The 26,603-nt window shown below is 39.9% G+C and overlaps 1 protein-coding gene and 1 long non-coding RNA gene across 15 annotated transcripts in view; one reads left to right on the forward strand and one right to left on the reverse strand.

Moving 5' to 3' along the window:
* Window positions 1-6,556: 6,556 nt before the first annotated feature.
* On the reverse strand, window positions 6,557-25,104 carry LOC125330306. 5 transcript variants are annotated; one of them, XR_007205453.1, is made up of 4 exons: window positions 24,736-25,104; window positions 18,251-18,609; window positions 11,653-15,552; window positions 6,557-6,697 (listed from the first exon to the last, which is right to left on the reverse strand). It is a non-coding gene; the product is annotated as an uncharacterized LOC125330306 (long non-coding RNA). The 5 variants fall into 5 exon arrangements; XR_007205454.1 differs by lacking the exon at window positions 6,557-6,697 and having other exon boundaries at window positions 6,804-13,270; window positions 15,074-15,552; XR_007205452.1 differs by lacking the exon at window positions 6,557-6,697 and having other exon boundaries at window positions 6,804-13,270; window positions 14,971-15,552.
* Window positions 22,032-26,603, forward strand: part of NFIA (nuclear factor I A) — a 350,608-nt gene continuing 346,036 nt past the window's right edge. For 2 of the 10 annotated variants that reach the window (XM_048313294.1, XM_048313300.1), the window contains exon 1: window positions 22,049-22,451. In XM_048313294.1, the coding sequence (XP_048169251.1) occupies window positions 22,356-22,451 (96 nt within the window). In that variant the 5' untranslated portion in view covers window positions 22,049-22,355. Of the gene's footprint in view, window positions 22,452-26,603 lie in introns of all 10 variants that reach the window. The other 8 variants (XM_048313298.1, XM_048313306.1, XM_048313292.1 and 5 more) reach the window with 7 other exon arrangements.

Raw genomic sequence — 26,603 nt, forward strand, 5'->3', positions numbered from 1 at the left:
TTCAATGGCTTATGCAGAGGAATACCTGTATTGTATATCAGTGTGCATATGAGATGCTCATAGACTTGTGATTCTAAAAAACCTGATTTAGTAGGTATCTAATCTTTTCAATTTGTTTTTTTCTTTGAGGCGTTTTATATGGCACTCACATGAGGTGACAGAGCTGAAGGGTTTTTAAATGGAGAGAGAAAAAATGCTTTAAATGTGGTTCAAGTGGCAGGACCTCATGAGGCAGGGGGTTCCCTTCGTCCAGAAATCCTTTAAAAGGTTTATATTATAAAGGCATATTCCACTTGTACCTTGTAATGTCTATGAGGTCAGGACTGAGAGGAAATAGGATGTAAATCTGCTGGTGTCACCCCCGTACCCTCACACACACCATTTTTAATCTTCCAACATCAGACACAACACATTTGATTGTGATCTCATTTATAGTACTACAAAATGGAGATTAATTCTGTCTAAATCACACACCAAGTCAACTTTTGGAAGTGTACCTTTAAGAAGCATATGGCAGAACACAAATGTATTAAAGTCATCAATATTTATGGAGCAGGTAAAATGCATATTAGACAGGCTAGATGCCATCTGTCAAAATAATCTTGATTCCAACTTGCTATCCAAAAAGATGAAGACTATTTCTAGGGCCAGCTCCTTAAGTCAGGTTAAAAGACAACATATTCCTGTGCCAACAAAAGTGAGGTCATCACATAAATGAATATGAAAGGATATCCTTGTGTATTGAGTCACTATCAATTCCAGACATGTACTAAAAATGTTGGACACTGAACACGTCATGGAGCAGCCCCTAGGCACAACTTTGTCAGAGTAATTTTGTCCTTCAGACCAGAGCGCTAATTGTTCAGAAGTATTCTGGGCAAATTTAGCCAAAAGTAAATTAACTAGTGATTCCATATCCCATTTCCTAAATCACCTATTAGAAGAGTGGACCATAGAAGCACATCGATGGAATAGATTATTTTAGGTAAGGAACAGGCTGAAATTTTCCCCTTTCTATCTTAATTTCAGGAAGTGTTGGGATTTAAATATTTAACAGTCTAATCCTGCATCAGCTTATGTTAATAAAACTGTCATTAAACCTGCAGGAAGAAATTTCAGACCCTGGAAGTTAAATTTATTTTAATCCTGTTACACAGGGCTGTTTAATGTTCTCCACAGAAATCTCCAAAATAAGGCAAAGTGACTTGTTTTTCAGATTTTGGGGGGGATTTTTGTTTCACAAGCACCAACCTGAAGCTCTGATCGTGTTTGCCAATTTGGCTAGAATTCTGACTAAGCTTAGGAAAAAAACCAAACCTAAGTTATAGCAGGGGTTTCATGTGGTTTACAGTTTCAACCCAAATAACTTCAAGAATTTTTTGGGTTTTGTTCAGAACAAAACAAAGCAGACAGTAAGTTGAAGAAAAGGGGATGTGAATGGTGGTGCAGCCTAAGCAGGTTGGTTGTGTAAGAGTAGAAGGAGGCCCTTCCACTGGTTATTACCAGGGCTAAGTGCAAAAATCCCCCTTTTCAACGTTAAAAGAAGTATTTATCACGTAATATGAATAGAGAAGTATTTGAAATTCTGTTGGCTAACATAGTGTCAGCTGCTGCTTTTTTTCCTCATTCTTAAGAAACTCCAAGTGTAGACAATTTCTGTATATTTAGAAGAGTTTTTTAAAATGCCAGGAAATGTGTCACATTCAGTAACCAACAGACACTTCATTAGCAAAGCTGTTATTAAGCAACACACAGCCAAAGTCTCATGAAATCAAAGGGGAACTTTCCATTTGCACCTTGGACGAGACCTTTAAATACAAGCCAGGTAGTAAAAAATGAGGCCTAATTATTACATTTATTTTTTATTAAATGCTTATGTCCTCTGCTATGTTATTAAATGCAGACTGCCTGATCAAGGGTATCTTTTCCCTGAAATGGATTCCCTGAGTCTATTTTATGTCATAGCAAATATCTACAAAATGTTTCATTTGCTCATTAATGTCTTCATTAAATACAATTTAAATTTAAAAGATGAAAGCAACTTTTTTGTGAGGGCTTTTTTTTCCCCTCCTACCAGCTCCATGTTTCATCAGTGATGTGAATCACAGAATTCTAAAATGGCCTAGGTTGGAAGAGACCTTAAAGATCATCTAGCTCTAAATCCCCTGCTGTGGACAAGGACACCTTCCCCTAGACCAGGTTGCTTGGAACTCCATCCAGTCTGGCCTTGAATTCTTCCAGGGATGAGGAATTAATATTTTATTGTTGGTGACACAAAAGAACTTGCAATCTTTTCATTTTTCTCTCAAAACCCTGTATTGGGATAATACATTGAGGTATTAAGTGAAGTGGGGTTTGTTTGTTTTCCCAACTTCCAAAGGTGTTTATGGAATAGTAGAAAATGAAAAAATATTCCAGCTCAGAAGGCAGCAAGGAAAAAAAAAAAAGAGTAAGGTCACTGAAAACAGAGCATATTTTTTCTGTACAAGAAGAGGTTTGTGTTCCCATTTTGATTCTTCAACTTAAGCCCATCCTGTAAAATGTCTTCAGGTGTCTTCACTGCGAATGGATGCTGCTGAGCTCCGTTATGTGGACCCAGACCTCATAGAAAACATGCAAGGAAGACTAAGTCTAATTTAATCCATTACATGATTGTGCAAGATTGCTTAACCGCATCAAAGAAGTGAAGGCATCTACCCTGGGACAGACCCTGTCAAAGAGCTTTCAAATGCACAATGCAATCTTACAGGTGATTTAGTCATGGGAATGCAGCACTGAGTGTATGCTTCACTTCTGCCTCTCCAATCAAAACAATGGCACCATTATCAGAGAAAGAAATATTAGAACCATTTTCCTTATTAACTTTTCTTATTGGAGGATATTTGTCTGTCTATTCATCTTTTCTTTTTCTTTATTTAAACAAAGCAGTTTTGAAAAGGATCCTTATTGGTAAAAAAGCTTCTTCTGGGGTGAGGAGACGTTTAAATTCTTTTTCTTAAGTAATACATTTAAATATTGGTTGGAAAAAGGGGGAGGGGGGAGAACTCTGAATGAAGTGAACCAAATTCAATTCTGAATGAAGTTTCTTTCCACAACGTCCAGTAACTCTTGAAAAAGTAATATTTCTTACACACCTAACTCTTGCTTGTTACTCACTGAATGTTGTTCACTGGTTGGAAAAAAAAGGTGTTATTTGGCTTCCACACAAAGCAATTTGGATGCATGTTTACATCTCATTCTGTGGTTAAACTGGTAAAGTGCCTTGAAAAAATCCTCAAGATTTGGGAGGTTTTTTGTGATTTCATCATTCCTACTTCAGGCAAACACCACCATGAAAATGACCTTACTTCAGTAAAACTCTACTCCATTTTTCATTATTTTAGTCTGATATTGCACTTTTAGCACAGGAGTGGAGTAGTTGACACAAACCTGAGAAGTTTGGCTCTAGGATACCTGACCTCTGTTGTCCTTTACAAGCCTTTGATTTTTGGGGCCATTTACACTTACTGTCAGAGCACAAAGGGGATGTTATGGCTAGTAACAAGACCTGGAAGAAGCCTGGCCATGACCCTTCCCCAGGCATGTCCTGGAGAGTGATGGCACAGACCTGTTCCTCTCACCTGCCTCTGATCACCCCCTGGAACAGATTGATGTTGTCACATAACCAGGCTCATTTTTGGATACCAGGAATCTTTATGAACCATTAATTACTGAGGGCCCAGCTCGCTGACATCCATCCCACACCATCTGAATCGCCTGGATCCTCCTCCATAGCTTCATTTGGAGGCGAGCTGAAGCATAGCCAACCCCCCAAGGCTGGCAGTGATTGAAGGGGGCAGAGTGCCCGGGAGCAGGGAATTATCCTTTGCAGCAGAGTGGGAGTGCCTCTGCACCCTGCACCTCCTGCCTTGCTCACAACCACAGAGCATTCAAAACATAAACTGGGGCTGACAGGGAGAGCCAGGATTGATGTTACCTGCAGAGTGCTGTGCCCTCAGTCCAGTTCCTGCGTGCTGTAGTGGCAGGCAGAGCAGCGCAGAAGTATTTTTCTGAAGCACTTAATCTTTTCTTGGAGCATAGAAAAGACTAGAAGTGCCCCCCTCTGAAATAAAGGTGAAACTGGACAAAATCAGTGCCTCAAAGAGGATATTTGTGGAATTTCAGCACTCTTGCTCTATGAGGAACATTTGGAGGCAGAGACATACTGGTTTCAAGGTCCTCTAAATGCTGATATAGACCACCAAGACACTGATTGATTGCAACAGGAATTGTTTCTGCTAAGCAGTGGCAGAGCACTTGCCAGTTATATGGGACTCCTCTTTAGAGCCTGCTCATTCCTTGACTGGATCCAGAACCTGTAAATCCAGTCAGTTTAGTTAATTTAAAATAGTAGTGTCAACAAAAGGCTAGAATTGCCATTTACTGGTGATCAGCAAGTGGCATGTAGTGTGTAGCTTTTGCAGATTGCATGTCGTAGTGCAGTAGTTAAGTGCTCACATGTGCAGTTATATGCTCAGGTGTGAAGGCAATTCTGTTGTGCACAAACTGCACAACTCCAAATGCCAGCACTCCCTGGAGACGGAATTTTTTCATCCAAGACAATGCGGTGGCCTGGAAACAAGAGCTGGTGCAGCACTGCAGGTGCAGTGGGAGGTGTGGCTGCACAACACCTGCACTGCTGCAGCGCAGGTTCAGTTGTGCCTCTGCCAGGAACACATGGACAATCCCACCTGCCTGTTGTGATCAGGTTTTTGCTCCAGTGTGAATTAATACCAGGGCTTTAGCAAATGTGAGACAATTACAGAGCAATGCTTCTGCAGCAGAATCACTCTGGGTGTACACAAGTTCTCTGCATTTCTCAGTGGATGAAACTGATGTAACATTGTCCATATTGAATTGCATTTAAAACCAGAAATGTTTCCTCATTCTTTGTTAATTGGAGGAAGCAGACTTGAGCTGCCAAAACCACAAGTCAAATGCCAGTAATTTAAAGCACAAAGTAACAGACACACTAACCTAAATATTAGAAAAATTGGGTAGGAGGTGTTTTCCAATTCTATTTTAAGCAATATGAAATTAACGCTTCATTAAAATCCCTGAAACATCAACTTCAGGGCTAAATTTAGCTTGCACCAGCATAAATCCAAATCACCTCTCATAAGGCAATAATTTTATATAGATATAACCAAAGTCTAATTTTGTCACTTTTGAAAGTGCAACCTTGTAGCCATAGAGATGGCAGCAGAATTGTGAATTTGGCCTTTTAATAGCAAAGCTATTTCATTCGTGACTAAGTATGCAAGCTGCCCATATACCTTAATGTAGAGAGGCAATGCAGAGAGAATGAGAATTAAATTTAGAGGAGCCTGATTCTGAAGAGCGAGTTTAAGCAAATACTAGTAAGTACTGTACTTGGTAACCTTCTGAACTAATCAGCCTCTGGAGCACCCTGCAGCACAGTTGCACTGCTTTTTTCCCCAAGCAGTTTCATTTGCTGACAAGTTCTGTTCTCCTCTTTACTTCCACTTCATAAGCTAAGTGCTGATGAGACACCCTGCCATGGTATCCAACACTGAGATGTTTCCTGTTTCCAGAAAATACTCAGTCTGGACATTTGGTCTTGGGCACATTGGAAATCCTGCTGGAAAATAAGTACAAATACAGACTGTGAAGTCTCTCTACTCTTCAAAGAGCAGACTGTTGTTCCCACTATCACCCACAAAAGTACACAGAAGAATTGTATCCTCCTTATGTTCTTCCTGGTGATCCTCCAAGGATTTTGATGTTTTACATAGACCCTTGTTCAGAGTTGGGATCCAAAAGCCTCAGTTAAATGGTGTGTTTGACAGCAAGCAAAAATCTTTATGTGAACTGTCCTGTGGGACCTTAAGCATTAACTTGCTGCTAGATGGTCTGGAAAACCTGTGAGAGAATGTCAGCTTCCCTTTCCTTAGGTATTTCTGATGTAGTTCTGTTTTCACCCTTGTAATCTAGGGGGTTTTTTTCATAAGGAACTAGATTTCCAGCAATAGCAACTCTGGCTGACTGGTAGTGCCAAAAGCTACTACTGGAAATCTTGCAGAGAACCTGCTTAAATGGCTTACACACAATCTTCTGCTTTTTTGTTTTGGTTTGGTTTTTTTTTTTGTTGTTGTTGTTTTTTTGGGTTTTTTTTGTTTATAGATAATATATTTATCACTGAATAAAAAATTCACATGGGTACAAGGTACATACATCTTATGTGAACAGCTCTGGCTATACAGTGCACTTGAGTAGTCTGAGGAACAGGAGAGACAGTGCAGAAGCCCCAGCACTTGCTTCCTGGAGCATATGGTGCTTCTGGTCTGCAGGACATGTATCTGTAAGAACTGAGCTACAAAATGTAGCCAGTAATTCTGCATATGCTGGTGCTTATGAGTCCTTGCAGTGGTTAGAGATGGCATAATTGGCTACAGGAAGTATAACCCTCTGTCTTGTAAAGAAAGGAAAAAAATCCGTTATGCTTAACAAGCTTTAAATCTTTTATTTCAAGTTGTAGCTGCTACATTATCTGAGTGCATGCAGCCACTGAAACCATAGAGAGCACACCGAGTAAAATATCCAGTGTGGGGAAAACATGGCAAGATGCGGATGTGGTCTTCAAGCTCCAAACTTGGCAAATTGTGTTGCCCATAGCCTGTAAGTTATAGTGCACTAACTGACAAAAAAAAAAAGCTTTTATCAATATTTGTGTGGTGTGGGAACCAAACAAACCAATTTTGCAATTTGTGACTGCTTAATTATGAGATTGGAGGCCAGGCCTGTTGCAGATAGCAAAACAATTTTAATTATGTCCCACAGTAAAAGGTTTAAAAGTCTTTTAAAAGGTTTTACAGCATTAAAAATGCACTTAATATTTTGTTTATTGCTGGACACAATGAATTACATTCTGCTTTGCATATCTTCTCAAACAGCAAAGTTTTGGACTGTTTGGGGGATACTTGGGCAGAGGAAAATATCCAGTTGCCCCCTGTGCATTTCATAGCAGCTCCCTGTCCCAAACCACATGTCTTCTCATGATTGTATTTTCTATAGGTAGTGGGAGTAATTTCTTTCACCTGCTGGCCAGGCTGCTGCTCCTGAACTATTTGCACATCCGCAGCAGTTTGACTGCCTGGGGAATTTGGAGGGGGGCAGGAGGAAGCAGGAGACAGTGGCTTTGCTTAGGCCACCACACTGATCAGAGGTGGGATCAGAAAGCACCATCTTGGAGCAGATCCTCCATCTAATTTCCATCTGGAGGCAGCTGACAGCCAGTTGCTGTTTTCTATCCAGAGGTAGAAAGATGGGGTTTTATGTAACAGTTTTCTCAAGGTGATATGCTACTTTTCCTTGAATAGCAGTTGTCTGTTCCTCTGGCAAAAGAGTAACTCCAGCTGCAGGCTGGGGTTTGTCTGTTGTAATGTATCTATGCTGTGAATCAGTCTCTGACTCTTTCTGGATTCATTTTGAATATATCAGAGTTTGGGATGGAGAAATCAGCCTTCTCAGTGTATTGGAGAGCTGAGCTGCATCCCCGTGGATCCATAGAGAAAAGGATAAAAGAAGGAAGCTTGGTGAAGTTTACAGGAAGGACAGATAAGATGCAGGCAAAGCTTTGTGTCACTGCCACTATGGCATCTGCTGACCCAAATGCCCACTGTCACACAAGGGAGCAAACTATTATTGGAGAGTAACCACTGATGTGATGTCATCCAATTAACTCTTGAATCACTGGTGCTGCCAGGGAGCTGGGGAGGTGAGATCTTTCTTCCTTGTGCTGCTGTTTTACACTCTTGCAATACATGACGAGAGAAAGCGATTAAATCAAATTTAGTCCCACAGCACATGTAAAGTATATGTTTTATACAGAAATGTGCACCATTGTGAATGCCATGTTCAAACTCTATGCTAAATTGTAAGGAGTGCTCCTATATGTGATAGACAGCACCAAGGGTCAAGTGTTTAAATAACAGTCTGCAGAAATATGATTTTAAGTTAACAGAGAAAATAATAATCTTATCAGTCCTGAAACTGAAGTAAAATTTCTATCAATAACCACCAAGAGACAGTTTTTCAACTGCAGTTAGGAAAAAATAAATTGGAGGCTGCCAACCTATAAATTCAGGGGCTCTGGATATTTTCTCCTTCATGGGGATGGCTTCCAGTGCTGGAGTGCCCAGCCAGAGTAAACACGCAGCCTTCATCCCACCTTCCCAGGTGATCCCATCTGCCCCACGGGGCTCCCAGTCCCTGAGCCAGTACAAACAACCTTTACTTCCAGTCCTGGCCCGACTCTGGATCAGGCAGCCACCAAGGGGAATTCTTAGGATATGCATCACTGAGCTGCCATAGTGATACTGCTCAGATCCAGGGGCCTCCCCCAGACCACTGTTAACCTTCTTTTCGTCACATTTCAAAACTTCTGATCCAAAAATGCCCAAGAAATATTTTGAGAAAAGATCCCACTGCCCTCCTTAAAGAGCAGAGTCTCCAAGGCTGTGCTCACTGTTAACTATGGTTTGCTATAAAATGCTCCACTATTTTCCCAGAGCTGGGTGCAGTGGAAATGAGCAATAATTAGGAGCAGGGCAGATGACCTTCTTTTGAACTTAGTGGTTCCTTTAAATTTTGATGAAAACTTATCTTTAACCTTTATCCCTAATTCTTCTTTTGGAGTTTTGAGCTTTTTTTTTTTTTTTATCCCTTGTCATTCTTTGCTGAGGGAGAAAGTACAAAATTGACTGAGAAAGGAATTTTATTCTGCAGCTTTTAAAGAGGGCAAGGGCATTGCAAGCAATGGAAATAAAAAAAAACCCAACAAAATGAAACTATAAAGAAGTGCTTGACAGTGTCTCTTCTGCACTTATTGGAATATGCTGCTCAAGCTAAAAGAGAGGGCAAGAGGTAATCTGCTCTGCTATTTGCTTTTAATATGATCATGTTTTTGGCTCCCACTACATCTAATGCTGCCTGTATCGTGCAAAAAAACACCTCATTATCTCCTGGTAAATGTTGAGCTGCTGCAAAACCAATTGTAGTGGGTAGAATGCCTTGCAGGTCAGGGTGTATATGAAATATGTAAGCCCAAAATATGTTTGCAATCAGTGACAATACTGCCTGCTAATGTGTTATTGCACCATTTGTCTTGTTCTTGGTCATAAATATTTTGTTTCTTAAGCTTTAAGGTAGCTCTATATCAGAGACTAAGTTTCACTTAACTGGTTTAGTCATTGTTGCTGTGACATTTATCTTGGATGCACCAACTTGTGTGTAGTCTGCTAAAATCAATACATAAAACATGTAAACTTAGTTGGAGAAGAGTGGGTGTCTTTTAAGCTTTTTTCCTATGGTAAGTATAGGGCTGATATGAAAATTGTGCAGCTAATTTAAACAAGGGTGAGGGAGAAATTAGATTTTGCTCTCTGAACCGCATTTTCAAGGAAAGAAAAGCTCCAGGTTCAATGCAGCATTCTCGGAGCATTGAACAAAATCAGTCTTTGTTCTTCAGTGAAACTTATCTGTGGAGGAGCTGCATAACTTCCTGTGAAATCCAGCCCTGCAGATGTGCTGTGCTTGCCGTGCCTCTGCTTTTGCTTCCTTTGGTCAAGGAGTCAAGAATGGACACTTTGTGCTGGAGTGAAAATGATGCTGCCTGGTTTGCCCTCTGCTGAGCTGGAGCCCTGCTCACCAAAGGGACATGACTTCCTGCCAGTTACTCTGCTGTTTGTTTATTTGTCAAGTGGAATGGGATAGCCCTCAGTGAAACCAAAGCCTCCGTCCTCCAAACCTTGCAAAAAGAGGCAGCAGGTTCTCCAGCAAGTGCAAACAACCTGAACTGATGCTGCAAATGCATAAATGTAGGCAATAAGCAAGTGGAGAGAGTGGATATGGTAGACAATAATTAAATAGTTTAGCTCTAACAAGCATATGACCAGAGTTCAGGAGGTAGCTGATCCACTTTACCAAGTCAGAATATAAGAAAGTGAATTGTAGCAAATTAAGACTTTAAGTGGTTGGGCTATAAACCAGAATAGAAATTGATTTTCTAATAGTCTTGCATACTCCAAATATCCTTAAGTGCTTTATGTTCTAAATAGAGTAAATGCATAGCAAAATGAATTGCCTATTATGCACCAAATAGTACATTTGTTATTAAATCCTAGAAGAAGACATATTTTATCAGTATCTTTTCTGTAGGGATTTATTTAGCATAAAATTTATTTTCTAGAATGAAATGGTCCAGAAACCAAATCCCCATTCATGGCCCCTATGTGTGTTAGGTGCAGTAGAAATAGAGTTAATAAGATCCCTGCTCCAAATAATGTGGTGTGTTAGAAGGCAAAAAGCACAGGGGTTAGTGAACTCATCTGGCTTTCTCTATTTGTCTCTATATGTCTTTGTATTATATTGTCCCAGCTAAGTGGGATGAATCAAGCATTTTCTGACTTGTAGGTTGCCACAGAAGTGGGTGTGGGAATGACCAGAGAACTCCAGTGGGACAGAGCAAAGGAGTTACAGAATGAAAGTGAGAGGAAAGAGAAACCAGAAATACATTGAGAATGAAAAGAGGCCAGAGCTGTGGAGCAAGAGAGGTCTGAGCAGAAGCTTGGCTATGTGGAGAGATGGGAATACCTATGGGATAAGCTTGTGTTGCTGCTGAGTGCAGCTAAGACTGCTGAGCAAGGTGATCTAGACTGGGGAAACTGATGACTGCAGGTCTGAGAAATAATGAAGTGCAGAAAGAGTAGGACAAGGCGACAGAGGTGAGAGGATGGGACTTGCAATGTGTCCCATCCCCAGGGAGGATGGAAACATGCAACTGCTGTCAGGGAGATACTGGCAGAGGTATGAGTGGAGAATATGAGTGCAGAGCCACTGGGTTCCTGTGGAGCTGTCAGAATAATGCAATCTGATGAGACACTGAAGGGGACAGGGTCTAGTTTCCTTAATTTTTTTACTTGGTTTAAATGAATATAAAAGCGGTTATAATGATGTATGTTCACAGTCTGTGCAAGGGTTTTGCATTGTTCATACATAATACTTGCCCATTTTCTCTGATTTTACATTGGTCCAGGCAGCTTTCCCAGTAATGTACTCCTGGCTCATATTTGTGGTGTGACATTTTTGATAAGTATTGTCTGGGTTAATCCACTGTGGAATAATGGTTTGGATGATGCACCAGAGCCCTGGTTTCCCAACACAAATAAGCTGTGTTGAATGTTGTTTCCCTTTAGGAAGGTGATCACCATATTCTGTGGTGCAGCAATTACAAGGAGGAACCTGATTCTGCGTTTATTTTAAAGAAAAAATGAGATATTTTAGGCAAAGTACCATCCATTCCTGGATGGTACTGGAGGGGGTTGGGGGTATGCATAAAGGTGCTGAGTTCTCTTGCCCCTCTGTGTTTCTGCTTCATTTGGAACATATTCAAGTACTGTGGGTTTGGAAGCCCAACTCAGTATGAGGTTTACATAAAATGCTGAATAAAAAGGGGAGTATGTACCTTCCAAGAACATGCAAACCATATTTGTACCCCTGTATTCCCTTCTTAGCAAACAGTTTTTTAGTCTTGTTATTCTTGATAAGCTGAGCCTGTGTGCAAAGTTTAGGGCCTGTGAAATATGCTCTTACCCACTACATGGAGCTGTTTGTCTGCATTGCCTCATGCAAACAAGAACTTTTTTCTTCTGCTTCCTATTGATCCCAGTAGGTGAAGGAAGAAACACCTGATTTATTAGTCATTGGTCCCCTTCCCTGAGGACTCAGCACCTGAAATAAATTGAATGGGGTTAAGAATGTACTTAGACCCAGACACAATTTTTTGTGTGCCTTGTCTTTACAATAAGAAAAAAACTCAGAAGCAAATCCAAAGTGTCATTAGTGTCATGCTATAAATAAACAAAATGCTGCACAGATAAGAGAATACCACATTTTCCATCTTGGAAATAGCTTACAAGCCATTAGGTGCAGGATAAGATATAAACCCACAGATTTAGAAAGGAAAAATAAAGTCAGATAAGTGCCAAGGAGCAGAACGAAAAAGCAATCTGTGACTGTGATGTTTGGATTTTCCGTCCTGACATGAAACTATTCCCTCTAGAAACATGAGGAGACATCAGTATTACTTGGTAAGATGCTGTGCCTTGTTCTGTCTGCCTTTGAAAAGCATTCTTAAGGAGCAGGAAGCTGACCTTGGCTGATCTGATGGAGTTTCTCCCTCGATGGGAGAGCTGCAGTGGCAATTCTGGGTCCTCTGTTTCTCTCCAGGACCAGCAGGTGTCAGGAGACTGGGTGGGAAGCACTAGAGCATCCTGTATTTGGTGCATCCCACGGCCTGATGCATATCTATGGAGCCAGATATTACAAAGAACAGCTCCTTCTGCACCCCAGACATCTCAGGAATCAGGGAGGTGTAACACATTATTTCTGTGCTTTTCCTTTTTTTTTTTTTTTTTTTTTTTTTTTTTTTTTTTTTTTTTTTTTTTTTGCTATTTTGGAGCACACAGCAGTCAAAGCAACTCACCCTGTCTGGGCTGTCTGCAGCCCAGAAGATAAGAGAGCAAACACCTCCCATAGTGACAGGGACTCGTTCCAACCATTTGTTTTGAGTTGAACGGTAGAGCTTGGAAAACATCTTTTCCATTCATAAAAAGGAAAAAAAACTACTCTTGATACTTTCTAATGCCATCCTCTGGAGGCTTGAGGGCCATGTGTCTCACACCCTTACTTTGTAGGTCTTGCTTTTATAGACTTTGTTTTTCACTCCCAGAGATTTATTATCCCAGTGCAGAAACAGTCTGGCTATGCCTCGGCAGTGGAAATGTAGCCATCTATTTGCTAAGAACAAGCTTGTGGTTTACCAGAATATTTCTGTTTCCTTCTGAGGTTTCCAGCTAATGAAGGGGAATTTATCCAGTACATTTATTGACATTAAAATAAGAGTTGCAGTCCATAAATAATCCCATTGTTGTTTTAGTTTGGAGTTTAAAACATTTTGTCAGCAGCATCGTCGTCCACTGTGACTCAGCTTGTGTTTGTGCTCCTAGTATTAGAGCTGGTGACACAGACACACATTCCAGCTGTTCCCACCAGGAAGGCTTCAAAGTACGTTTTGAAATCATTCCTGAGCTTTTTAGCACTGAGCACATTTGATCCCAAGCACAGAGACAAGTTCACAGCTATTCCTCAAGCGACATCTCTGAAGATAAAAGCTCGGCCCCCAGACTAATTTCTGGGTTCATGCAAACTCCTGCCAGCACAGAGAAGCAAGAAATCCTGTAAGGGACAGGTGAGGTGCAAGGAAAAAGCCAACTCCTGTTTTACCCACTCCCAGGATTGCTCCTTGCCCTGAATCCCCTCTAAAGAAGCCTTGATAGACAGAAGTGTTATCTTCTTATTGGTGGATCCCTGCGCTAGGAAAAGATGGAGGTGTACCAGGGGACGCTCTGCAATCCCTGCATCCTTCTATTTCTGTGTCCTAGAACGTCAACCAGTTCTTTCATATCTGTCAGCCAGAGTCACGCTTTGCAAAAGAAAGCCCTTTAGTATGAGAAAAAGGTCAGGTCTTCAGAATTAAGGCAACAAAGAATTACGTTTGTTATATTGCCTTGTTTTAATGGGAATGTCCAGTGGATACAAGAAAAAATATCAAAGAATTCCTACATAACATCCTCTTTGCTGGCAGTACACCATGTGTTGAATTAGACTTCATTTTCAAATATTTGAAGTAATCAATTTTCATAAATTCTAAACTCATGGCATATTTTCAACTTGATTAGTTGAAATTTTTCTGCCCTTCTTGGTGTGTTAATTTTTGTTATCAGCTAAGATTTCTGTGGATTTTTAAAACCTGCTTTGAAAAATATAAAGAGCCACACTAGAAGAGACAGGTGCTACAGACTTCATTTCCACAGTTCCTTTGTCTCTATGACCAGTGAACTGGGGGGGGGCAAAAAGGGGGGAGGGTGGTGTTTAGAGTGATGTGTTTTGAATAAACTACATCCAGAGTTTTCTCTTCTGTGATGTCCAGTCCCACAGATTACACAGGAGTGTAAATATGTCTTTATGGTCACAAAAGTGTTATCTTGCTCTTAAATATTCAGTAATCCAGAGTCACTTCAACAGATTATGCCTGACTTGCTTGTAAAATTTGCTTACACAGAGCTCAGCCCTGCCAAAGCACTTCTCTAGGTATTTACCTGCGGTGCTCAGCCTGCTGGCTGCCAGTCAGCTGGTATTAGCAGGAGGACAAGTGTGACACTCAAGAGATGAAGGAAAGAAATAGGCAGGTATTTAAATAGATGTATGAGCCAGCAAACAGGAGTGGTTTTAATATTAGTAGCATTTTAATCTTGTTCTCTAAACAAAAGAGGATTTACTTATTCATGGCTCAAGAATTACAAATTAATGTGTGGAACTGGAGTTAGAACTGAGGGCACTGGAAATTCCTATGATTCAGTGTATTTATTGTTTTAATTGTTCATATTTCCTTTGCTTTGAGGGATTTGGTCTTTGAGAGTAATATGATGGTCACTGCCACATCTGTCTTGGATTCACTATTCCTTAAGAATAGCCCTAAGCAGAGAGTGTTACAGAAGTCTCTCATTAGGAAGGAGGAGTCTCAGTCTTTTATGTAGCTGTAGATGATAAAAGGCACTGATTTAGCACTGCTGCCTGAAAGTCCACCAGCACTGCTGAACTCAGAAGGTCTTGTGCAAGAAAGCCATTTCCAGAGAGACTTTGAGGACTGGTCTGTCCCTCCTGGTTAACAATAAAATCTTTTTTCCCCACTGTGAGCCACTTGTAGTAAATCCTTACCCAAAATTGAAGAATAAGTAAAAATCAAAAGGATAAGTTCAGAGATTAGTTTCCTACAGCGTGTTAGGCTGCAATCTTTGAATCCAAAAGTAGTCCTGTGGCATTACCTACAAACTGGAAAGTGAGACTTACCTGTGCCTGCACAAATAGTTGTGGGCTCAGTAAGCACCCGCACTCAGCATCCTGTGTCTGACAAACTTAACAATAGAAATGTGCAGAGCTTCTGAATTCTCACCTGCTGGCCTCTCTCTCTTCCCACTCCCTGTGGATCTCAAATATTAAAGCTGGCTGGAGCCATTCCCTCAGTTTCCATTTGTGTTCTTTGGGTCTTTCTGCAACCCTCTCTTCCTGACCTACATGGAAGCAAGCTTGCATGGAGAAATCCAGAAGAGTCGTTTCTCACAGCACCAGAAAGCCTGAAATGTATTTTACTTAGGGCAAAACAGGGCATCCTAAAGATGAGCAACATGTGCAGCTATAGCAGATGTTTCTGTATACACAGAAAATTTGGAATGAGGTTATATTTGTGTTAATATCAGCTTAGCCATAGCTCAAATAACATCCTGGAACAGAGATAATCAGTGTCCAGTTGCATCTCTGAAGATACAGAGAAAAAATAAAACCCGAAGGAGCTCATCTCAAAATTAGGTTTCAGGTGACTCAACAGTTGCATTTTATGTGTGACATCATCCATCCACGGCAATAGTTTTAGACCTGTAAAAATAGATTGAAAGGGACTAAGAAAATGAATGGAACAAGCTATTCTGGCTTTTCGTTTAGGATGGTGTTACTTTTGAAAGAATAAATCCTTTAGGGATGGGATAGTGAATCATTATGGCAATATTCAGCAATTGTACCCTCTCTAAGCAAAGACTTAAATATTGACTCACCTCTGGTATGTCAGGGATCTTTTGCCTGATGATAATTTACTTCCTTAATTATCTACAATTGATTTGCGTAAGACTCATATTGACACTATTATATGACATGAAAACAATCAAACATTGTTAATTTAAAAAATTTTTGTATCAGCCAAACTTAAACCAACTGGATTATATAGAATTCAATAGAAAAACAAAAATTCTGTCTTCCTGAGTAAGACTTTTTCCAATTGGCTGGCACACGGAACGAGTTCATCATATAGATGCCAATTTACAAATATGTCCAATAATAGTAGAGGGAGCAACTGTTCCACAGCTCTGCCAGTGTTCATCAGACACAGTGACAGTAGGCACATCATTAATCTCATGGTATATTAGAAATAAAGTCACCGGAATGGAATGGTGTCAAAGGATAAATGTTTCCCCCTTTGAAAATAAACTTCTCAGTTTCACCTCATTGTGTTGCCTTTTTTTTTTTCCTTTCCCCTCCCCCTTTCCACCGGTCCTCCTGTAAATCCTTTGGTTTCACCTGGCATTTAGGTAACAGTAGGAGACCAATATCCTGTGTCAGAGCTCATTCTACAGTTATCAGTTTAGCATACCCTTAAATCCCCGTGATTGCTGTGCCAAGACCAATCCTTCCGCTGCGAGGTTAAACATATGCATTACATATTGAAACAATGTAAGTAGCATGTAATTAGCGCTGTTTATGCATTCGCACTTTAAATTATACTTCTAAACCTATGATGTTTTTCAAGGCACTTCATGTTAGAGAGACTTAAATGAGCATTCATCTTGTCATTTTTAACTTTATTCATAAATAACCCTCTAAATATATTTGAATGGTTTATTACATTAGAGCCCATGAACTGACATACACATTCTTCCCTTAGAGAATATAGTTCTTAATAAAACATCCTTTAAAATTATAAAACCTGTGAACATGGCAATTAAATTTACAAACAGTGTCATCAACAACTTTGACAAAAGATGTTTGAAGAGGGGGGAGTGTTGGGGGACCTTTTTTCTGTCCTTTTTTTTCTTTTTTTTTCCCCTTCCTTTTTTTTTCCCCTTTTTTTAAAGCCTTGTTCCATAAGGATTATAGCTCCCCCGCTGTTTGGAAAAGATAATTTCACTTGTAACACTAATAACTTGAGCAGGGAGAAGGCTGGCTGGGTGAATGGAATGCACTTCACTGCACATCTTGGCTTCGCTAGAAATCGGAAACAGATGGTCCTTGCGGCTGGCTTCCCACTCGGGCCCGCTCAGTGCCAGCCTGTGGTCGTTGGCTGGTTGCTGCTGGCACTGTGTGACTTGAACATAGTAGGACAGTGGCAAAAGAAATCAAATCTTTTTCATTGAGCACCAAACTGTAATGAAATTTGACAGATCTGACATTCTATACCCAACATCTAGTTAGAATATATTAACCTTTTAGTTTTCTTGAGCTCCTCTCCTACTAGTTATGAATCTCCTTATTAAGGGTCTGCAGTGGCTCTGGAGATGGCAGGCAAGCAGTATCTTCTGCGTGCCCTCTAATGCTGGAACTCAAATACATAATTCAAGTAGTAAAGGAAGTGTGGGGCTTTAAACTCCTCCCAAATTCTTCTACAAAAACCCCCTGTGCTAGTAATAGAAAGAGTGGTTAGGCCCTTTTGTTAGTATTTCATTCTAGGAAGAAAAAAAATCATAGTAAGGTGATATTCCACCCCTGTGTACTCAGTGTTTTCTGTGTATGTTTTGTATCCCCACCCCACTGGGGCAATGCTACATTTGATCCTGCTGCGTCCAAACTGACTTTGTGATTTCAAAGAATACTTTTATTTATAATTCTATGAATTTGCTTTTACTTAGATGGTACAGATTGGTCCAGGGCAGGATTCCTCCTTTCCCTCTAAAGGCTTCTCTCAATATATCTGCTTGATTCTGGCTTTTTTTTAGACCCTGCTCAGTCCTTCTCGAGGTCATGTTGGCTGTCACACAGGCCTTGAGCCAGCCAAGCGCATGCTCCTGGGGGACAGGGACCTCTCATGGGTGAAGAGCATGTTGAAATGTTGTACCGAGTTATGGTCACGGATTAGGAAATGGTTATATTTAGACTTAAAAATAAATCTGGTTTATGTTCCTTTGCATTTTGGGTTGTTAGAGAGGAATTTTTACTTATTTTTTAAAAATGTTTGTATGTGTCATTCCTTCGCCTTCACTCCTTTCATCTGTTCCTCCTGTTTCTTTCAGACATGAAGTCACAGCACTGTCTGTGATGTCAGTGTGTTTCCATATTGACAGACCGTTCTGTCAGAAACAAGATCTTGATGCTTGTTTCAGATGAGAGAAAAGGGGAATACAGATGGTAGGAAGAAAATCAGAGGAGTGAGAGGGGAGCAGGGAGAAACACACACAACAGAGCTACAGGGGGAAATGCAGAGTCCAAACCCAACTTTTCCTCCAGAGGGCAAAGGACTACTTTCCCTGGGTTCAGGAAGATCATCCAAAATGTGTGTGTAACATTAAGCAACCAGTAGAAGCTTTACCATTGCACTCATTTTGGCTCCGGGAGTCCTTGAAGGTGCAGTAGCAGCGGTCACATGCTGCTTCCCTCCTTGTTTACGCCTTCAGCAACAGCAGATCCTCTTGATTGAAGCCAGGATTATAGGATTTCCAAAAGCTAGAACATACTCGTTGTCAGCAACTTTGCATGAATTCAGTGGCTGCCCAAAAATCAACTGCCTGCTCTCACGTGGCACTTGAACCAATTGTCACTGTTCGAGATAAGGAAATCCTCCTCGTAACTCATCGAAGTTGAGGCTTCCCAAGGAAAACGCCTCCGAAATTAGGAACAGATCTAAATCACACTGTTGCAATGAGCTGAAAAGGTTCTCAGCAATTGCAACTGGAGTAACAGGGGGAGGCAAAGGGAATGAAGAGAGGGTTAATGATCTATGGGTAATGTGCAAGTAATAGATAATCTAAAAACGAGGTCTAAGATCTTAAAGATGTGTCTGGCACTGGGAGCTGCCCGCAGCTCTACCGCATTTCTTTTACCAACGTGAACAGTACAAGCCAACATTTGGAGAAACCACCCACTATGCCAACATTTCTAATGCTCTCATGCATTCAGTTTCTGGTAGACTGTAAAATGCCAGCTCGATACAGTCGTCTGAATTAATATACTTTATTAGCCTTTTTTTAGCATTCTTTCCTGGTTCCTTACACTTGATAGGACCAATATCCCCATCCAAACTTGCGGCTGAGGGAACATAGAGGGGCCTGCTCGCACTGTGTGAACTGCAGCAGGTAACTCTGCTCAACAATTAGGAAAACTATTTGTGGGTAGTTGGCTATTTCTCCAGTAGGAAGTCAGAAAGAAATTGGCAAGTGCTTCAACCCATTGCTTGAGGCCTCAGGCTGTCAGAAAACAAATCTCCTGTAGCCCACAAGCATATACACCTAACTTATTTCCAACTTGAAATACCACTCTATACTGCAAGCATTTTTATTTTGCAGCTGTGTCTGCACAAATGTCAATGCCACACGAAGGCTTTTTTTTTCTTTGGAACAGATCTGATTTAGAAGCAAATATCTTTGTTGGTTATTAGTCTTTGGAAGGCATCATTTTGTCCCAGTACTATTCACAGGGAGTGTTGTGCAGAATGCTGATTGACAAGAGTTAAATTCAAAACATGTAGCCATTTTCTGGTGTGTGGTTTTTTTCCTGATTGAAGGAAAACTACTTAGATGTTTGTTTCCAAAACGGCATCTGTCAGCAATCAAAGGGGAAAAATTGCATAAAACAAATGCAATTGTTTGGAGTAGCATTTCCTGGATCATGTTAAATGCTTGATTTGCTCCCTATTATGCTCACCAAATAATTTTATTTTCCACAATAATTGCAATATTTAACATGTTGTATTTAATCTTGTTTTAATGCTATTAACAACAGCCGCTTATGAAAGGAATAATTGCTCTATGGGTAAGAACCCACCATCCCCAGCATCAGAAAGAACAATGGCAAAGTTAACTGCACCTAATTGTTCTGAATTTAAAATGCTGTTAACCGACAGCACTCCTCATTTCTTTGCACATAACCACTCCACTGTCAGGAAGGAAATGGTTTCATGCTTCTGTCATTCATAATCTAAAAAGTGTATGTTCTAAAAAAAAATTTAGTTGGTGGGTTTATAATTAATATTGGGAGGTAAAATCATATGTTGGTATAGGAAGAAGTGGTTAATACAGCAATCCAGAGAAAGTTTGTCAGTAGATCTCCAACTACATCAGGTGCTAAAACCCATATAGAATACAGATTTATCAGAACTTGCCTGGAATGACATGCAGCACAACTGGGTATGAAATACTAAATAAATAATAAGCAGGGTGAGTAAGATGATGGGTTTGAGAGGTATGAGCAGAGAGAGCAGCATAAAATTGAATCTGACACCAATTCAAGGGCTGATTATTACTAAGCATTTTGCTTTATATTTTGTGTGATTATTTGGAGGGAGGTTTTTTTCAATAAACAATGAGACACTGAAAGGACAGGTAGTGTTAGCAAACCTGCAGTAACAGAAGACAATAAATACTTTGGCCAGCCAGAGCAAGGACAGTTCCTGGCACAGTGTCCATCTTTTTTTTTTTTTTCTGGACTTGAAATAAAACTTAACACTTCCCATGCTAGTCAAACCCTTTCCTGTAAACAGCAGTGGGATTGTACCTGCTATCTGGAGCTAATAGTGCAAACTGGGATGCTCTAGTAGCATAGATCATTCACTGATGTGTAGTCCAAACAGATTGTAAGACTGAGGCAAAAAAAAAAAAACCCCCCCCGAACCCTGCATGTTACACTAGCAGTTCGTGCTTACACTAAATCATTTGCTTATCATCTCACACATCACAGAAATGCAAGGGTATTATCGAAGCTCAGTGGAAGTTAGTTCTGTCCTGTACTGAATGGCAGTTCTGTAATCTGTGCAGCCCGGAATTATGATTTTGCTGTAGCCAAATAGTTAAACAGTTAATACACAAAATAATCCAAACAAGAATTGTGCACCCACGAGCTCCCCTTTCTGATACAAACAGAAACAGATATTGTTTAAGATTGAGTGGATGTTTTTAATGCATTTTCCTCTTGTGTCCAAATCACAAAAAGATTTGCAGAGTGTAGCTGTTTCTGAGTGAGCAAGTTATATCAGCCATAGCTCCATAGCCCTAAGAAATATTCCTGGCGAGAGTCAGTTTGCCAGTTCAGAAGTTCATTTTCCCGAGCACTTGAGGAAAGGCACTACTGTATAGGCTGGAGTGCCCTGTCAGGGAGCGTGGTGGTCACAGCCGAGCAACCGTCGCTCCGTGTGACACAGCGGGGTGATTTAAATGGAAAGCATTCACTGCCTGCTTAATAGTCAGCTGTCATAAAAGTAATACTTCAGTTGGGTTTACAGTGCACCAGAAGAAGTGGGGAAAATGAGATGAGAAAATCTATGATTATCTCTGACTTTGCTAGGCAGGAAAAGATTTTAATATTAGACAGTAACAGGATTTCATAACTTTTCAAAGCAGTTTGTTTTGGAGCTGTCTTTTCCCAAGTTATCTGTCAATTCCTCACGTAAATTTTTAGCGTGGCAGAGAAGTTTTGCAGGAGGGAGAAACAGACCTCTGTGAGTTTGGTGGTTGTCACCTGATGGGATTAAGAAATGTAACATTAAAAGACATGTTTAAAAAAATATGGTAGCAAAATGATATTTTACAAATATATAAAAAGGGAATTCTTCAGTTCTTAGGGGGCACTTTGAACCTTCATATGAACAGTTATTCAGTTAAACAGTATGATCTGATATCTAAAATCAAGAAGGAATAAGAAGCCAAAACTTGAGCATCTCAAAAAAAAGATGAAAGATCATTTGTTTCCTTCAGAAAGCGTCTGTCACTGGATTGAGCAATTAACTTGGACAGTTTATACTTTTGTTTTGCCTTTCACTGCTTAAATTACTATATGCAAAATTACGAAAGAAAGAAAGACGCGATCTTTCTTTTTTTGCTCAGTTTTTTCCCCCCCAGTCACGTACATGAGAAAAGTAGCTGCGATAAACAGATACTGAATCAGACTGAAAGTCTTTAAAAAAAAAAAAAAAACACCCAAAACATTGCATGATAGTCTCTAAGCAGTTCCATCTGTCAAGCAGAAATTTTAGGCTAATAGCCTGTGGCGATCTCCCTCCACAGTCCACTACCTGCCTTTGTCCTATTAAATCTCTTTATTCTTCTTAAAAAAGAAAAAAGAGGAAAGGAAAGAAAAACCTTGCAGACCAAAATCATCTGAGTGATGAAGCCCTAATTTTGACCGCCTCTCTTTGATGTTGAGCAGTGGGTTCTTATTTAAAAAAAAAAAAGAGTGAGTGAGAGAGGGGGAGAGAGAGGGAGAGAGAGAGAGAGAGAGAGAGGAGAAGACAGTGCTAGGAGCAGATGACTTTTCATCTCCACTTCACCTTGCCACTGGGTCTGTGAGAGATTGGTTCATTGTCAAGGAGATTTTTTTTTTTTACCCATGATTCCATATGGTATGGACCGGGCTACATGTTGCCCAACATGCCAGTGCAAATGTTTTCTCAATTAGGTGTCTTATCTCCCGTGAGTTAGCATCAGATGAAGCTTGCTGACAGCATAATGGCAGGGAAAACCTCCGACGGCTCCATCAAATGGCAGCTCTGCTACGACATCTCGGCCAGAACTTGGTGGATGGTGAGTTGGCAGCAGGGCTGCTTTTTTTTTTCTCCCTTTTCTACTTTCCCTCCCTCTTTGACAAAATGTCCCAGACCTCACATTTATCAAATTAACATTTGATTTTTTTCACACTCCTCAGTAGAGCAGCCTCACACTTGTCCCACTTGTGTGCTTTCCCCTGTGTAACAGGAGACCGTTAATGTGCACTACAGTTTCCAGAGGGAAGCTTTTTCAATTCTCCTTAAGGGAAAAAAAAAAAAAAAAAGTATGCAAAGAAGTAGTTTGAAAAAGCCTCGTTGTGCAGAGTAACTTGTCTCAGTCGGCTGCCTAGCGCTCAGTTTGTTTTATTTTATCTGCTGCTTTCCAGCGTCCGTGTGCGCGTGCATTTTTTACCATGTAGTATTTTGTAAAGAGGGAAGGTGGAAAGTTCAGTCCGTTACAAAGCGAGTTGATCCCTGAAAAAGCCTGGAACGGTGAGGTCGTGGCGTGGTGTAAAATCATCACGTGTGAGAGGAGCGCGGTTTGCGAGGTGCTGCCTTTCATCCGAGACCCTGATCTAACTTTTCCCTCCGCTTGTTTGCGTTAGAACAGGTTCCCGGGCTGTGCTGACCTGGAGCCATGTGTTACAGATCCCACATAGTCTGGCTCTAGCTGCTTTTGGGCACAATTAAAGTTTCAATAAAGTCCCATCGTGCTCCGTAGAACGAGTTAACTAGCATGTCATGGTCAGCCGGGCCAGACAACCTTTGACATCTTGAATCTATAAGAGGTATAGTGAGTTAGGAGGATGCACAATAGCCCATTGTAGCAGAAGATGCAAGTCCTGTTGTGAGGAAGAGAGTCCTCAAATCATTACTGCCCTCGTTAGCGTGTTGTCCGTTAGGGATTAATTCGTTAGAAGTGCATTTTTAGTTTTCTGTAATTATTATTCTTGTGGCAAGCGTGAATTCTTCCAGTGAGAGGAAAAGTTTGCTGCCAGGACAATGAATGTATTATCCGCTCCTAACTGGACCGTGAACCTCAGCTCATTTCACATAGATATCAGTTAAAAAAGGGCTGGCGAGTGGAATTACAAAACAAGGCATGATCACTTTCATTGTATGATACGCTGAAACAAGTCGGGGGCTTTCCCTCCCCCTCGCCGCCCCGGACCAATTTTGGTATCATTTGGAAAGTTTAAGACCTCAGAGGACTTGAAAGACTTTTAAAAGTGAGATCCGGAAGGTTTTTATTCTGCAGCTTGGTGGTGGCCATTGTGTATATCATGTGGCTTGTATTTAAAGGTGTTTGGGCTCGGGGTTTTCAGTTTTGTTTTGTCTAAACTCTTAATTTTTTAAGCATCTATTAGAGGTTTGCCAGCGGTTGCCAGTGAAATGTAACATGCAGCGTTTGGTTAATGGGAATAGGGAAGGCTAACCACTTTACTTATAGTACTGATTTTCCAATTAGAGTTTCTGCCAGGAGAAGTTGGAGGGGGAAGGGGTATTTGCATGCACATAAACTGTTGATTATTCATGTGACTTTTTTTTAGATTGTTAAACCCCTGTAAATAAGGCTATTGATTTTTACTTATCGTTTTCAAAGCAAAGTTTTTCAAGTACCTGTTTTAGCCACAAGATTTATATCATGCTGTGATTTTGCCTTATTCCAAGCCATTTGTATATTTTATTACCACTCCTCTTTTATTGTCTATCGGCTGCTTTTATGATGAGGTATGTCTGTGTTTATTATTTAATAAGCATCCTCAAATGTTACTAGGCAGTTATTAGCACTCTAGAGAAAGTGTCCAAGGAAGTTTCATTTCAGTCACATCTATTTCACAGATGTTTTAGTGTTGTGAATATAATATGTAAAAATCCTGGAAACATTTAGTAATGCACTTGCCTAAAAATAAACAATTTTATAACCACACATGCTGTTGTTTAGATTAAACATTGCAGAAAGTTCTCCTTAAACTTGAATGTCACACCATTTATTTTCTAACAGGAAAAAAAAAATTACTAAAATAGCCTTTTTTTTGTACAAGTTGTGGTAGATAAGAGACGTTATTTTTAGCTGAAATGAATAATTCAAGATCTTTACAATAGACGTGTTAATTGCAAATAATTTTCATACAAAGTTTCAATTATTGATGGAGTATTAAGCAGTTTTTCATACATTATGAATCTAAAGCACACAACAAAAATAGATTTTTTTTTTTTACCCCCCCAAACCTCATCCCGTTTGCCACATTCTTTTCATCAAAAGTAAGCTAGAGAGCAGATTTTAATGTTTTAAAGACAAATAAAGCTTTGAAAATTACCTCATGCATCGTCTGGCTGCACAAAATCTCAGCTGCACAGTGCTAAACTTCGGTTTGGTACTGCCAGCATACAAAGAGATGAGTGAATACCCCTTGCACCCATATGGACTCAGCTGCCAGCACTGGGATATGCAATTTTGCTTTTTAATGAATCGTAAACAATTTGTGTGTCAAACGAGGGAGTTTGTTTTCTTTCTGGAGCAGGTTCTAAATCCATTTGAAGCTATAGCTGTGTACTGTACTGGAGTATTATGCCCAAATTTAAAGGTTCTGTGTCACTGGGATGAAAAGACCTGTTATAATGAAAGAAACGGCTTTATAAAAGGCTGGGTGTAGTAATCTCTCTCTCTTTCTTTCTTTCTTTCCCTCTCTCTGTCTCTCAACCTCACACTCTCCCTCTTTCACCCTAGTCTATAGCATGTTTATAGCCAGCTCTGGAGATAATGGAGATTGGTTGATTGCATGATTAGTAAAATGAATGGATTTTAGTATTGGGCAAAGCAGCTTGCAATTTTGAAAGGTGGCTTTAAAATACAGAGTTCTAATTTTGACCTTATTTTCTTTCATAGATAATCTTTATTAATGCTCCTTTAATTCATTTTTCCTCATCACAGCTAGTTTTTCTCCCCAGCCATCTGATGGAATGGCTAATATATTTTATCTTACTTGCCAAAATAGCAAGAGGTCAAAGTAAAAGAAAAAATGTTATTTCTCTTTCTTGTAGACAGTTGTAAATGTTTCAAACTACTTCAGCAGAATCCACAGGATTTGTACATTTCAGCAGTAATTTCATTTGTCTCCGCTGTTTTAAGGCACTCTTACACCTAATCTACTTTTTTTTATGCTTTAATCAAGTAAATGCAGAAACAGTTATTTTGTCTATATTGTAATGTGACAGTTTAGCATAAAATTTCCCCCGAATGCTGTAAATTTGTGTAAGAAGGAGTTATATTTATTTTTAAAATATATATATATAATAGCAAATAATTTAACTGATATAGGAGCCTGAAGATATGACATGCATTTGTTGGAAAAATTATCATTATTTTGTTATCATTGGCACTTTCAATTCAAATTTGGTGCTGTCATAGAGACACTAAAGGGTTAGTCATAGAAAAGTTTCAGTACTCTGTCTTGCATTTGTAACAAATATGTGCAGCTGTGCTACTTTTATAAACATTTATTTCAAGCTGATTATTTTTTTTAAATTATTTGCTCTAGCAAGCCAGTATGATGTGATTATAATATGTTTAATAAGGGATTGTCTGCAAAATTCCTTTGCACGGGGTTATTGAAATAGATGTGCAGCAAAGGTATATGCTGGAGGAAAATCCTCCATGGCAAAACAAAACTCAAGACCCCAAATTGGGCCAAATTCTGCTCAAGGTTTATGCTGCCACCAGCCTGGAGTCGCTGTGTTGGGAGGAGCAGAGCGACTCCAGGTTTGCTCACCTGAGTAACTGAGAGCCAATCTGGACCCATAATTTGAGTTATCTCCAAACTGTTATGTCCAAACAGTTTCAAACCCCCAAACTGTTCTCTCTGTGGAACATCTGAAGGGGAAAAAAAAGCCTCATTAATAAATAAGAAGCCATTTCAAATGAATCCTTATATGAGCAAACTGCTCTTATTGAACACGACAGTTAGAGCAGATCTTCCAGTCATTTCCAAAATAATTATTTCCTAATTTTACTATCCCACTCTCGATTCACAGTTTGGTGTAAATGCCTTTATTTTCTGTAGATGCCATGAGTAAAACCAGAATTTATTAAAAATAGTCAGACTAGACTTAAAATGGTCATTTAGTTCCTTTAAAGGTTTTTAACTCAACATCATTTTTTCACTGAAGCTCTTAGTGACTACTTTTC

This window comes from Corvus hawaiiensis, chromosome 9 (assembly GCF_020740725.1).
Source record: "Corvus hawaiiensis isolate bCorHaw1 chromosome 9, bCorHaw1.pri.cur, whole genome shotgun sequence".
Taxonomy (NCBI): domain Eukaryota; kingdom Metazoa; phylum Chordata; class Aves; order Passeriformes; family Corvidae; genus Corvus; species Corvus hawaiiensis.